The 14257-nt window shown below is 39.1% G+C and overlaps 1 protein-coding gene across 1 annotated transcript in view; it reads right to left on the bottom strand.

Moving 5' to 3' along the window:
- The window catches only part of ano2 (anoctamin 2, calcium activated chloride channel), a 155589-nt gene that overhangs the window by 95919 nt on the left and 45413 nt on the right, over positions 1-14257 (bottom strand). Inside the window, exons 10-13 of the mRNA XM_018092811.2 lie at positions 11830-11894; positions 8802-8936; positions 5222-5382; positions 888-970 (exon numbers count right to left, since the gene is read on the bottom strand). Coding sequence (XP_017948300.2) covers positions 888-970; positions 5222-5382; positions 8802-8936; positions 11830-11894 — 444 coding nt within the window. The remainder of the gene's footprint in view (positions 1-887; positions 971-5221; positions 5383-8801; positions 8937-11829; positions 11895-14257) is intronic.

The following is a 14257-nucleotide window of genomic DNA, read 5'->3' as shown; positions in this document are numbered from 1 at the left end:
GTAAGCTAGAGGATCCGTCAGTGTATGACCACCTTTATATCCAACTAATCCTCAAGGGAGCCATCAAATATTCTACAACTTGCAATGATTGTTCTGAATCGTTTCAAATTAACGTTTTTTGGGGATTTGTCATCCAGACTACTTTTTGAATGACAAATATTTGAGGCCTGGAGAATCAGATATATAAAAAAAAGTTTGAAATATATTAAGTCAATTGAACTCACTATATTGATCAAAACCTCACTTGTTGAGTGGATGCTTAAAAACGTTGGCTATGATTGGTCCACATGTTCAATGGGTCATGTGCAAAGCACAATGACTTTGCAATTCTGTCCTATGAAAGTATGAAAATAGTAATTCATATTTTTTTAGGTACAGGCTAATCTCTTTACAAGGGCCTGCAGTTTGTATTCTTAGCATCTTTATAGCAAATTTTTGGTCTCTAGACAAAAAAATGTTGACGTTCAGAAGCAACAAAGGAGGTTTTTATTTTGTTATGGTAACAAATTTCATAAGGGAGAATGAAAGTCATTTTCCATGGATGTCTTTAACAATGTTCCCTTTGGGCATCAATGTTAAATCTCATTTCTACATCACAATGTCATTGCTTCCACTTGGATCCACTGTTATAAATTAGCGCACCAGTTACAGGCTAGAGTCTGTCGCCACCTGTGTTTCCTTCTTTGTAATACTGCACAACCCAGTATAACTGCTACTCTATTTGTCTATATGTCATCTATTATCTTTATATTATCAATATATTTCTGAAGTGCACAAAGGGTAAGTTGATTTAAAGCGCTGACAATTCAGAATTAAATTAAATATATTTTTTTCACTAATCTTTAAATGTATTACTTGGAGGTGGAAATTTGTAGAAAGATACTTACTTCTTCTTCTTCCAACCCTGTAAGGTCCCAAAAGTAACTCAGTCTCATCTGTAGACGTTTCCAGTACTCAAGGAACAAGGTAGCTGTAATAAAGAACAAGTAAAGCATTTTAAGCCAAGTGTAGCAAGTTTAATGTGTGATTTACTTTTGTTTAGCAGAATATAAACCTTTCATAGCACTTCCTTTTAACCTCCATTTAACCGTAGGGTTAAAGGGAAACTAAGCCCCGCCATAAGGCTGTCCCACTACTCCCCCTAGTTATCTATTGAAGTTTACAAAAAACCACCACTGACAATTCTATGGAGCAAAAACTATAGATGCAAGAGAACTGATAATTAAAAAGGCTGACTCCCAGCACTATGTCAGCCATCTTTCTCTGTTATTACATACTAAGATTATTGTGCCATTTGGGCATCATTATATTACACTGGAACCAAACATGGGGAGGAAGGACAGACTTGTTCAGTGCTGGGAAACTGTGCTTAATGCTTCCAACTCCAATTGCAGGAACAAAGAACGTGATTTACACAGATCAGCTGGGTTTCTCATTGGAGGATTAATTGCATTTTAATGCAGTTGTGGGCCATAGAGAGTTGGGGGAACGTTTTATTCAGAATTATTTCTTAAAGAATGCTATCCTGAGATTGCTCGTATACAGTTCCCAGCATGCTTTAACCATGATAATATGTTACCATAATAATATGTTAAAATATGCAGGCATTTGTGTATACAAAGGAGTAAATTGAACCTCACCAGTGTAAATGCATTAACATTGTACCAATGCAATCCCTTCAAGAACAGTATTTATCCTTACTGTCTAATTTATAACATTGTTGGTGTATATGGTTTTTAAATAACTGCATACGTTTGTGGTGCTATATAAAAACAATACATATACAATAGAAGTTTTCCTATGTTAAATGACAGCCAATTAGCAAAAAAAAAACCTTCTAAATCCTCTAGAGGGGGAAAATCCTTCCAGTCCTTAGATCAACTTGTACTAAGAGCTACTATTTCCATTAACCCTGTATTTCCTCAATTACTAAAAAGCCATCCAAACCCTTTTTGAATCCATCTAATGTATATTCCAGTACAACTGATGCATCTGCCATCTAATATATCTGCCAGCACAACTCACTCATGGAGAGAATTCCACAACTTCCCAGCTCTTATTGGCGAATGCTCTTGCAACTGTAGGTAAGCTTTAGAGAGTGCAATAGGTGAGTTTCATGGAGGATTTATGTTCTATTTAATCTGGTTTTTAATATTTCATATCTGATGTAATCTGGAAAATTGCACGTGGTCAATGCTTTGCATCTTGCCTGTTATAAATACATTGCAGAGAAATACTCTCAAATACAGTAATAATTACAACAATAATTAAAAGAATACCTGTATATATCAGCAGAAACCCAAAAATACAATTCCAGATGTCCCCTAAGAATTTTTTCAATGTGTTAATCTCTGTTTTCCTTAATAAACAGTACCTAAAATTGAAATTTCTTAATAGATTTCTTATGCTGCAGTTACAATTTTGTTCAAATGCAGGAGACTGCCCTGAAAGTTATCTGTGGCTTTTGTTGGAATCATTTAAGTGAATGCAGGAGTTTCCCTAACTGGGCAGAGAAGAATAACATCTTCATACTGCAATAACACTAAATCTGTGACATAAAGATCCAGTCCTGGTTTGGTAGGCCATTGATCATTCATATCCTTTTGGCAGGATGTAGGACAAGACCTTCGAAAAGTTAAGGTTGTACTACTGAAAAATAAAATTTTGCCCCAACACTCCAATGTAAGAAGCCAAACCTAATCACAAGTGCATGTGTCTTTAGTTCAATTTAAAGGGTTTTATTGCACCCCTAATTCTCTAACTTGGATGAGCAAAAACTTAAATACAGCAAGAAAATTAACCAATGAGAATGCTTATTCCCAGCACAATGTCAGTCATCTTGCTCTTATCTTACATACAGAGATTACTGTGCCATTGTGGCTTCATTATATAACACTGGAACCAAACATGGGGAGGAAGGCCAGATTTGTTCAGTGCTGGGAAACTGTCCTTAATGCCTCCAACTCCAAATACAGAAACAAAGAACATGGATCCAGATTTACACAGCTGGGATTCCTATTGGAGGATTATTTTGCATTTAAATGCAGTCTTGGGCCCTGGAGAGCTGGGGAAAGGATGTACTGAGCAATATTGCTATAAACATTACAATCCTAAAGTTGCTGGACTTCAGCTTCTACCTCCTGAAGGGTAAATGTCAGGTTTAATGTCTCCAATACTGACAATATGAAATAAAAGGGATCTGGAGAAGTGGGAACGGTTGACGGAACAATGTTACTCAAGAATTTAGCCCCTTGGGTATTGGACTACCATTTGCAGTATGGTTTGCAAGGTTTATAATGTGTTCATAACAGATTCTACATTGGAATCATCTATGATAGAGAAACAATGTTGGCATGACATCACAACGCATTAAGAGCAGCACAGTTGTCATTCTCTGTTTCACTACGTCTTCGATAAAAGGAGAAGATATCACTCTGGGTAATATGAGCATTGAGCTATTATCAGTGTTTCCTTAACAAGCTGTCTGCTCCTTCAATGAACAAGAAAACTCACTGTTGCCAAAAAACATTCTCATGCAAAACCAGCACCATTAAATGAAGCCGGATCAGCAGAGCGTGCACCTTACACTGTTTTGCTATTGAAACATAAAAGTAATTAATAATGCATGACAGTCTACCAACACTGCTTACTGTGTAAGGGTAAGGCAACCTGCTACAAAATTTTTGACTGACAATGGAGCTGTCAGTCAGCAGAATGTTAAATATTAGAAGAGTATTCTGCTTCAAGAATGAAAAGATGGCATATCATAAATGTGCAGAACAGAACAATATTTATACTAAATATGCAGTTGTAATCCGATTTCTTTTAGCTGTGGCCTGAAAGGGATCATTTACAAGAGATCAGGTACAGATGTCATTTGCACATGAACACTGGAAGTTACACCAGGCTGACTTTAAAGTTGTGTCTAACGAGCAATAAAATGCATGTGCAGTTGTGTTTATGGTCAGACTGGGGGGTGCAGGGCCCACCAGGGCCTCTGCCTCAGGGCCCCTGCACCTCTTAATGACCTCTGCTGCAGCCTTTCAATCCCCCTGCAGGCCCCCACCCTTCCGACCCCTTCCCCCCGTCTGACCCCCTCCTCAGAGCGCGCCTAAATTAAACTTACGGTCAGTGCGTCGGGGATGGCAGGAGAGAGACCTGCAACTTAGTGCCCTGCGGGGATCGGGTCTGGGCCATCGGTGCCCACCAGGTTTTTTGCCCAGTCCAACCCTGGTTGCATTCATTTTGGTGAAATGCCGCCAATTCTGTTAGAATCAGCACAATTGCATCAGGCGCAATTCCCCCTTGTGATTGCAATGATGCTGGAATTCTGGGCAAAAATGCTGCATTACAGCAAAAACATGGCATCACCTGAAGTGTTTGTAGAATTATTAAAGGTGCCATAACCCTTCAACTTCCATAGATCTCTCCCATTACACACTCCAACTCTCTAAAGTAAGCAGGCCATTCTTTATTGTACAGACAACAAACAACACCACAGTAGCCATTTTTTTAATTTTTGCTCTAATTTTGCCTAGTGAGGTTACTATGATCAGAAATGTACACATACATAAGCAGAGTGGTTAAAAATGGCTAAAACCACCCGTGTTATCATTAAGTCTAAAAGTGAATTGAACCAGAAAACACTTTTAACAGTAACAGTGCTTGTGAGACACTTGCTCTCATTTTGTATCCATGACTATAATCCCTGCCATGAAGTAACTACCTATATGGCCTCTCATTAAAGCTCTCTAGAGTCTTAACATTTTCAGATGATTCCCATAGACAGCAAAGGTAATTTAGGGAGGAGAGGTATGGTAATGTGATGCATGCATGCTTTGTTTTCCAAAGCGATAAAGCTGAGTTTTGTGGATGGTTTATGTCTATAAATTCATAATGAATGTTGCTACAGCCCCTAACATGCTCAAACTCTTGGAAATATGATTGGTTGTGGTTTTAACTTAACAAGATTTAAGAAGATTGAAATCTTCTTTTTTGCGCTGCAAAGAAGGTCAACCTCCACACAGTCACCCCATAAAGACCAGAACTGCTTCAGAATCAAAAGGATCGGAGAAAGCGACACAACACAACTGAACAGTGTTGCGTCACTCCATTTCTTTTGATTTTGTTAAACCATGGTTGACCAACAATGTTTATGTCCTTTTTAATTTGTGATTCTATTGTACTTTGTGCTGTATCTTCAAATGATTTTGTGGCTTACCCCAGAGAGCCATGAACACAGAGAAGAAGACCGTTGCAGGATTATCGAAGAGGTGACTAGCCCGTGCCGTACCACAAGCGCTGCTCAGTTTCCAGAAGTCACATGCCTTGTCACACAGTGGGCACATTACGAAGCCTTGTTCCTGGTCACACATTTCCTGACTAAAATATACAGAAATTAAAAGTAACGCTGTTTAATATTATGTTGTATTAAGGTCAGACTTCACACTATAGCATCATGTTTTATTTTGTAGTTTGGAAATATAGAAGCTGAAAGTGTATTGCATTTTACTTCACTATAAAGGCATGTTTCCCTGTTACTTGCCATAACCCCCTAAACAGATGACAGAAAGGACCTGGTATTGGAGTGCAAGGCTAAAAATGATATTAGTTGGGTATAGTGGGGATAGCACACATAACAGTAAGGCAAATGAAAGAAATTCTCCAAAGTAGGGCCAATCCCTACATTACCAGCACAAATATTCCTTGTTCAGTAGAGCAACTGTGTCTCATGTTAATTATTTATAATAATTACAACTCAACCAGACTGACACCCACCAGGCAATTGTTTGAAAGCCCCAAGCACTTGGTGCAGACAGTTGCTTTGAGCCCACCTGCAATATTACCTATGAAAGTCTGTGGGATTTAGTTCCTGTACCAGCCACCAGTTGCAAAAGATGGCAGCCATGTACTGTAGATAGCTCCTAGTCTTAGGACCTACAAAAGGATCAAAATGTGTTTGATATCCCATAGTCTACCAGTCAACTCAAACCAGCTGATGTGCAATGTGACACAAATATGTGTACCTACAGTGAGGAACATAAGTATCTGAACACCCTGCGATGTTGCAAGTTCTCCCACTTAGAAATCATGGAAGGGTCTGAAATTCACATTGTAGGTGCATGCTCACTGCGAAAGACAGCATTTAAAAAAAAATATATATAATAATTATATATAATTTTTAAAGAATGTATTTGTATTGCACTGCTGCACATAAGTAATTGAACACCTGAGAAAATCAGTGTTAATATTTGGTACAGAGGTCAAACGTTTCCTGTAGTTCTTGACCAGATTTGCACACACTGCAACAGGGATTTTGGCCCACTCCTCCACACTAGGGATGTATTGAACCTCAAAAAAAAAGTTTGTGAACGCGTTTGCGAAATTACTCCAAAAAGCGTGAATATTCGCGAACTTTGCGAACCCCATAGACTTCAATGGGAAGGCGAACTTTAAAACCTAGAAAAGCCATTTCTCGCCAGGAAACTGATTTTAAAGTTGTTTAAAGGGTGCCACAACCTGGACAGTGGCATGCAGGAGGGGGATCAAGGGAAAAAATTTATCTGAAAAATACTTTGTTGACACAGCGTTGCGTAAAATCGTCAGTTGGCAGACCTAGCGGAAATACGCTGTGTTTTTTGCTATTTCGCACTATTACGACCATGGAAACTGGATTTGCTGAAAAACGCCATGTGTGGCTTGCGCAGCGTTTTTAAGCCGAGAAAAAACGCAGCGGAAAAACGCCACGCGAACCCAAATTGCGAACATATGCGAAAAGTTCGCGAACTTGCGCGTTCGCGAACACCCGATGTTCGCGCGAATTAGTTTGCCGGCGAACAGTTCACTACATCTCTACTCCACACAGATCTCCTCTAGATCTGTCAGGTTTTGGGGCTGTTTCTGAGCAACATGGAGTTTCAGCTCCCTCCAAAGATTTTCTATTGGATTTAGGTCTGGAGACTGGCTAGGCCACTCCAGAACCTTGATATGCCTCTTACAGAGCCACTCCTTGGTTATACTGGCTGTGTGCTTCAGGTCATTGTCATGTTAGAAGACCCAGCCACAAGCCATCTTCAATGCTCTGACTGAGGGAAGGAGGTTGTTGCTCAAAATCTCACAATACATGGCCCCATTCATCCTCTCCTTAATACAGTACAGTCGTCCTGTCCCCTTCACAGAAAAGCACCCCAAAGCATGATGTTACCACCCCCATGCTTCACAGTAGGGATGGTGTTTTTGGGATACAACTCATCCTTATTTTTCCTCCAAACATGGCAAGTGAAGTTTAGACCAAAAAGTTCACATCTGACCAAATTACTTTCTCCCATGCCTCCTCTGGATCATCCATATGGTCATTGACAAACTTCAGACGGGCCTGGACATGTGATGAATTGAGCAGGGGAACCTTCCATGCAATGTGTGATTTGAAACCATGACGGCGTAGTGTTCTACCGACAGTGACCTTTGAAACTGTGGTCCCAGCTCTCTTCATGTCATTGACCAGCTCCTCCCTTGTAGTTCTGGGCTGATTCCTCTCCTTTCTTATCATCAGTGATACCCCACGAGGTGAGATCTTGCATGGAGCCCCAGTCCTAGGGAGACTGACAGTCTTTAGCTTCTTCCATTTTCTAACGATTGCTCCAACAGTTGATCTATTTTCACCAAGCTGCTTGGCAATTGCCCCGTAGCCCTTTCCAGCCTTGTGGAGGTCCACAATTTTGTCTCTGGTGTCTTTTGACAGCTTTGGTCTTGCCCATGGTAGTAGTTGGAGTCTGACTGACTGTGGGGTGGACAGGTGTCTTTAAAGAGCTCAGACAGGTGCTATTAATTTAGATTAATGAGTGGAGTAGAGGTGGACTATTTAAAGGCAGAGTAACAGGTCTTTGAGAGCCAGAATTCTTGCTGATTGCCAGGTGTTCAAATACTTATGTGCAGCAGTGCAATACAACTAAATTTTTTTTTAAATGCTGTCTCTCACAGTGGGAATGCACCTACAATGTGAATTTCAGACCCCTCCATGATTTCTAAGTGAGAGAGCTTGCAAAATCGCAGGGTGTTCAAATACTCATGTTCCTCACTGTACATCAGGTCCCCTTTGGGCCCAACACGTAATCTACAGGTGGTTTTCAGAAAAGCTAAGATGGTACACGTGCATTTTCTGTTACTTAGAAGTGATTTCACATTGAGCCAAAAGTGATGTCACTCTAGTGGGCAGCTAGGTATGGGGGGGCCTCACCTTACCCAAGCACCCAAAAAGGGGGCCCATGCATTATCAGTGGATTGTGGGGTTTTAACCCAAAACCCAATTGCTTTGAAGGCATACTGCAGGTACCTGATCCAGGATTCTACAACATGGCATAATATCCAGTACAATAGAAGCATTTTGATAATAATCTATTTGGAGAGAGAAAAATATAGTGCAATATGGTCACACGTCTAGATAGAGAGATTGCCCCATCTGTGCTGGCCTGCATGGTCCTAGCTTTAGAGAGAGGACAGTTTATAGTTATTTTTGTGACTTGTTTTATGTTTTTTTTTTTATTATGTAAAAATAACAGTTTATGGGAACACTGGTGCACATGGTGCTGGTAGTATCATGTGTCCTGGGATGACAATTACTTATGGTAAATCTATACATAGATACATAACATATAATACACAGTTAAGTGTTGTATATTCTTTACATTTTTAATAATACTATGTATATATTATGCCAAAATTGTGGAGAATTAAAATCATTTTCATTTTGTCATTTCACTGCATTATATATCTCAGTTAAGAACTATAAAATAAAAACTTACCTAGGAATGTCAGCATCAATAGTCGCACAGCCATAAAGAAAAACTATTATCCCAACTAGGGATGCAGGAATCAATAGCCACGTATACAGACCCAGCCAAGCAAAATACAATCCAATTTTTTCTCCAAAATACTTTCTGTTGAGAAAAAGTACACACAAAAATGTGCTTCAGTACTGAGAGAACTAAGGAAGATAAAAAAAAAAAGTGAATATAGGGAAGTAACCAGTCATTTAATATGTTCTTCCAGACCCATTTACAACTGATAATTTGCAGTTACATTTACAAAAAAAAATAAACACCATTGCAAAAAAGAGTTTTTCGGTGGACACTGCCTTTTAATGCTTCTTATGAATTATATCTATGCATTTTGTTAAATAATACACAAATGGATTATAGTAATTTGGTGGAAAGAGAACTGCCAAATGTCCATTTAATGAGATGATCCACACAAAGTATAGAATGACAAGTTCTGGGAGAGCCATAACGTCTTAAACTTCCTATCTTTCAATAGTTGTGTATCATAATACATGATCAAGAGTGGTGGTTAAAGATCTCAACTTGTCTGTCATCAGAAATGTTCTAGTGCCTCTTTCCACTTCAGATCTTATCTCACAGGCTTGAAACATTGGATACTATTTCCCAGACAGATGTTATTGTTTCCTTGCCAGCTTCCCAAATGATTAACCATGCAAATCACTTTGGTGACTTTCCCAGCTAGGTTTGCAATGTTTGCATCTGCTAAAAAGTCCATTCAAACTCACAGTGAAGAAAAAAAAAACATATCTTAGTCTATGAACTTTTTCTTTATTGTAGTCTCCATGTATTTGAGGAAGTCAGAAAGTATATACCTTTGCTATAAGGGCTATAGCAAACAGTAGATTCCCTGTGGGGCTTTCATACTAGTTATTAAAATCTTCATTGTACAAAGGTACTAATTAAAAATGGCACTAAAGATCAAAAATAAGTGGGGCAGCTTTAAAGGGTGCTTAAGCCTACCATACCAGTTGTTGAATTAAAACAACTAGCAATATTCAATATACTAACTAGGGATAAAGATTATTGCTTGCTGTAGTATAGCAGCATTAGGAATAGATATCTAAAGCAACACTATGTGGTAGTAACTGACTGATGTGTTGGTTGGTATGGGTTACTGCACAGGATTTACCCAGTAAATGAGCTCCAGTGGAAGAAACAATGACTGACCAGTGAACTGTGACATACTTTAAAGGCCCATTTGAGGTAATTACTGTAGCAATAAGTACAAGTATGTATATTTAAAGATCATTTTCCCACTTGCACTTGCTGCACTAGATGAAAAGGGTATAGGATAAAGTTAGTTTAGGTCAAGTAGATGAATCTCAGGAATTTTTTTGGATTTCACCAAATTCTTAAACCATAATAGAAACAAATCCAAAACCTTGTTATGTTACTTCATTGCGCACACTATACAGGAATGGATTTAAACCAGGGGTGGGCAAACTACGGCCCGCGGGCCACATCCGGCCCGTCAGCCCTTTTAATCCGGCCCGCCGTCTCCGGCGCACGCACGGGGCGCAACCATATAAAAGAATGCACTGGGGAGCCGGGGAACAGAAGGACGGGACGGAGGAAGCAGCGGGTCGCTGGGGGGGAGCTGAGAGGCCCCATAATTTTTGATGGCAGCCCCGGGCGTAACGCTGTCCCGGCCCGGTCTGGCCCGTCTGTTAGTTAATGTGGCCCCTGAGCCAAAAAGTTTGCCCACCCCTGATTTAAACCCTCATTTTTACCCCATTTCCACTTATTCTACAGGCATTCTTCCTATTCTAAAAAACAACAGCTGTAAAAAAGTTTGTGTTTTCACTTGTTGGAGTCTTGAAGACAAATTGGGTTCAACCCAACTCAAGGTTCATGGCAAAAATGTTTGCTTTTTTGGCTTTTGACCAACGTCTCCAAACTCAGTGACATCTGACAAGGCCAGAAAAAGATTTCTCATTTCAATACCAGAACTCCAGTGATTTTTTTCTCGAACATAATAGTGATTTACAGACTTTGTTTTATAATCACTGCACAACTGTTTTTTGAAAGGGAGCAACACTAGAGAGCAGTTCTGGGTCAATACAACAGCACCATATGGTTAAATTGGAAGCCATTCTTGGAATTTACTAGCATGTTTCCTTTGATTCCTTGGGGCAGCTGTTTCAGTTCAGAATTGCCATAGTCTTTAATATATGCAGGTGTTTAAAATATGAAATTGATGGACAAGCTGAGTTTTTGGTTTGTGGGATGGAGCCTAAAGTCTTTTGTGTCTTCATTAAATACTAAGGAAGTTACTTGTAAGTCATTGAACAGATTTGTTTCTATAGTAAAGTCTAAAGCTGTTAAAATCATATCTGGTTACAAACCCGACTAAGTTTTACAGGTGCATCCGCACACCCTGTGGTCAAAAGACTGTTCCTTAGTCCCATCTGGAATTTGTACAAAGAATCAAATCACCTGTATGAGAACATTCATCTTCCTTGGACATCAAACAGATCAGTGTCTTAATCTGTTATATACACCAGAACACAACAGTTCTGTTACAGACATTTATAGTGTTTAGTATGATCATGTAGATAGAAATGTTTAGACAAAGCCACCAAGGTAAAGTACTTGGTGTTATGCAATCTCTTTGTTGGACCTACTGCTGACAGCAAGGGAGTCAGGCTTGGTTTAGAAGAGTAATTAATCATATTCTATGTAATTAAAATGTGAATTATTAAGGTTAAATGCATAAAAGATCAAAATCCAAAAGGATTTCATGTCAAGAAAGTTAACTGGTATAACTTCAAAATTAAATCGAAAGTCACAAGTGTGACCCATGTTGTGCACATTCCATAGAGATAAAATGTAACCCGAAATGACATTACTTTTGCTGGTCCCACACAGTTGTCTAAAATACAGGTTACAAAATCATGTTATAAAAAATTATACCTAAACTGTGTCATTAATACGAGAAACAAGTTTAAATGTAAGTCCTAAAAGCTGAAATTTTGGTTAGGCTGTACTTTACCTTATTAGATCAACAGGCTGATATTTATAAAAGGCTCCATATCTTGCCCATTCTCGATGTAGCAGCTAAGTGAAAAAGGGGAAAAATAGTGTTTTACCATTTGAAACAACAACAAAAAAACATTGTAGTAATGGTTTATTTGAGTGCTTCTACCAATAAAATGAAATGCAGATTCACAAGGGTTCTTGGCCAGAATACCAAATGCTATACTGGGCATATAAAGAAATACAAAGTACCAGTAAAACCTTCATTTAGGCTGATGTCACAAGTCACAAATTCTCCATCAGTGGACCAACCCAATTGCCCATCTCCTGTGGCTCCCATTGGGTTAAATGGGAAATGTTATGAAGTAAAGGTGAGTATTTTCAGGTGGAAAAGTGCTTACAACTATGCATTTCCCTTTGAATGGAATAACCTCTCAACTAAACAAAACGTCATCTTTGTTAATATTCCACAAATATAATCCATAAACAAACTTATGGCCATGTCCATGTCGTGATACTGCTGTACTAGCCAATTACAATTTACTACATATTTGTCAAGAAGCACAGAGCTTATAGTGCTTATAGTGATGAGTGAAACTTTTCCATTTTGCTTCGCCGAAATATTCGCAAAACAGCAGAAAATCCCAAACATGCTTGTCATGCGAATTTTTTGTCACATGGGTCTTTTCCTTTTTTTGCCGCGACAGTGCCCATTTTGACTTAACCGAGCCTATTTTGACGCGACCGTGATATATATATAGATATCTACAGCAAAGTCTGATGCTGTAGGCCCAACCCCCTAAGGGCATTCCCACAATCCTCCTGTCTTCCTCCCCCGACATGCAGCAGGTAAGTTCATTTAAATGCCCTCGGAGGAGAGGGTCGGATAGTGTTGGGGGCTCCTGCCGGGGGGGGGGGGGGTGAAGGTGGCGGGGGCCATTGGGGGGTGCAAATGAAAGAAAATTTTGCATGGTTCATGTCATTTCTCATAATACAGACAACTATGTTTATGTTTATCTGCACATAACCCCCGTCCCTTAAACACTAAAGTTTGGAAAATAACTTTTTGTAAGAATAATCAGAGTACTTTTATTAGTAGTTTGGTAGCATCATTAGTGCTGTAGAGAAAGCACTGGGCATTGTTGCTGCCTTCAATCAAGTTACTTCAGAAAATGAGTTTTGGTATATTCCCAAGTGAATTACAGAGTATGCCATTTGTCCCTATAAATTAAATCCTGTACAAATAAATAGATGATAACTCTAGATAAATAAATGTCCTCCACCCCATTGCACTTGATTAGTGCTTTTCAGGAAATGAAACCCTGAAACTATTATGTCAATAGAAAACAGATGAATTTTTAAGGAACGGTATTGTAGGTTCTAGGACCAGACATACATGTGTGAATAATCAGTACTGTATTTCTGGAAAGAACCTTTTAAGTTAACACTTAACACTTCATAAAAGAATCTAATAGGCAGGATAAAAGGAGCTGAAAAAAGGCATCTCTTGGTGGGAATATTTTTCCAGACATTAATATTTTAGATGCCCTTTTCCTCTTATATACCTCCATTTCTTTTGGATTAACCAGAATTTTAGCAAGCTACCTAAACTAGAATAGTTAAATAGAAAATACGGACAGCTTTTACATGTGCCTATTTCCCTTGAGAATACCAGTGCAATAAATGGCCAATCACAATCTTTCAGGTAGGAAAACCAACATCCAGTACCAAAATGGAGTCTAGGAAATCAGCACCAAACACTTTTCTAATCAGTTCCACTTTGTGGATTCCACATAATTAATATACAGAGCAATAAAACTTATTAACAAAATGAAGTTGGAGTTTGTAAAAAAATATTTAGCCTAGGATTATTCCCAAAAATAACACAGGCTCTGATTTCCATAAGGTATTTTATATTTAAACCAAATACTACTAGATAATAGAGATGTAGCGAACTGTTCGCCGGCGAACTAATTTGCGCGAACATCGGGTGTTCGCGAACGCGCAAGTTCGCGAACTTTCCGCGTATGCTCGCAATTTGGGTTCGCCGCGTTTTTTTTCGCTGCGTTTTTTCTCAGCCTAAAAAATGCCGCACAACCACACATGGCGTTTTTCAGCCTAGTACTGGTGTAAGCAAATCCCGTTTCCATGGTGCCAATAGCGCGAAATAGCAAAAAACGCTGCGTATTTCCGCTAGGTCTGCCCGTTTTTACGCAACGCTTTTTCAACAAAGTATTTTTTAGATAAATTTTTGCCCTTGATCCCCCTCCTGCATGCCCCTGTCCAGGTCGTGGCACCCTTTAAACAAATTTAAAATCAGTTTTCTGGCCAGAAATGGCTTTTCTAGTTTTTAAAGTTCGCCTTCCCATTGAAGTCTATGGGGTTCACAAAGTTCGCGAATATTCGCGCTTTTTAGCCTAAGTTCGCGAACTTTTTTTTTAGGT

This window comes from Xenopus tropicalis, chromosome 3, assembly GCF_000004195.4.
Source record: "Xenopus tropicalis strain Nigerian chromosome 3, UCB_Xtro_10.0, whole genome shotgun sequence".
NCBI classification, from domain to species: Eukaryota; Metazoa; Chordata; class Amphibia; order Anura; family Pipidae; genus Xenopus; species Xenopus tropicalis.
Note: the sequence above shows the minus strand (reverse complement) of the source record. Positions and strands in the feature narration are given on the sequence as shown.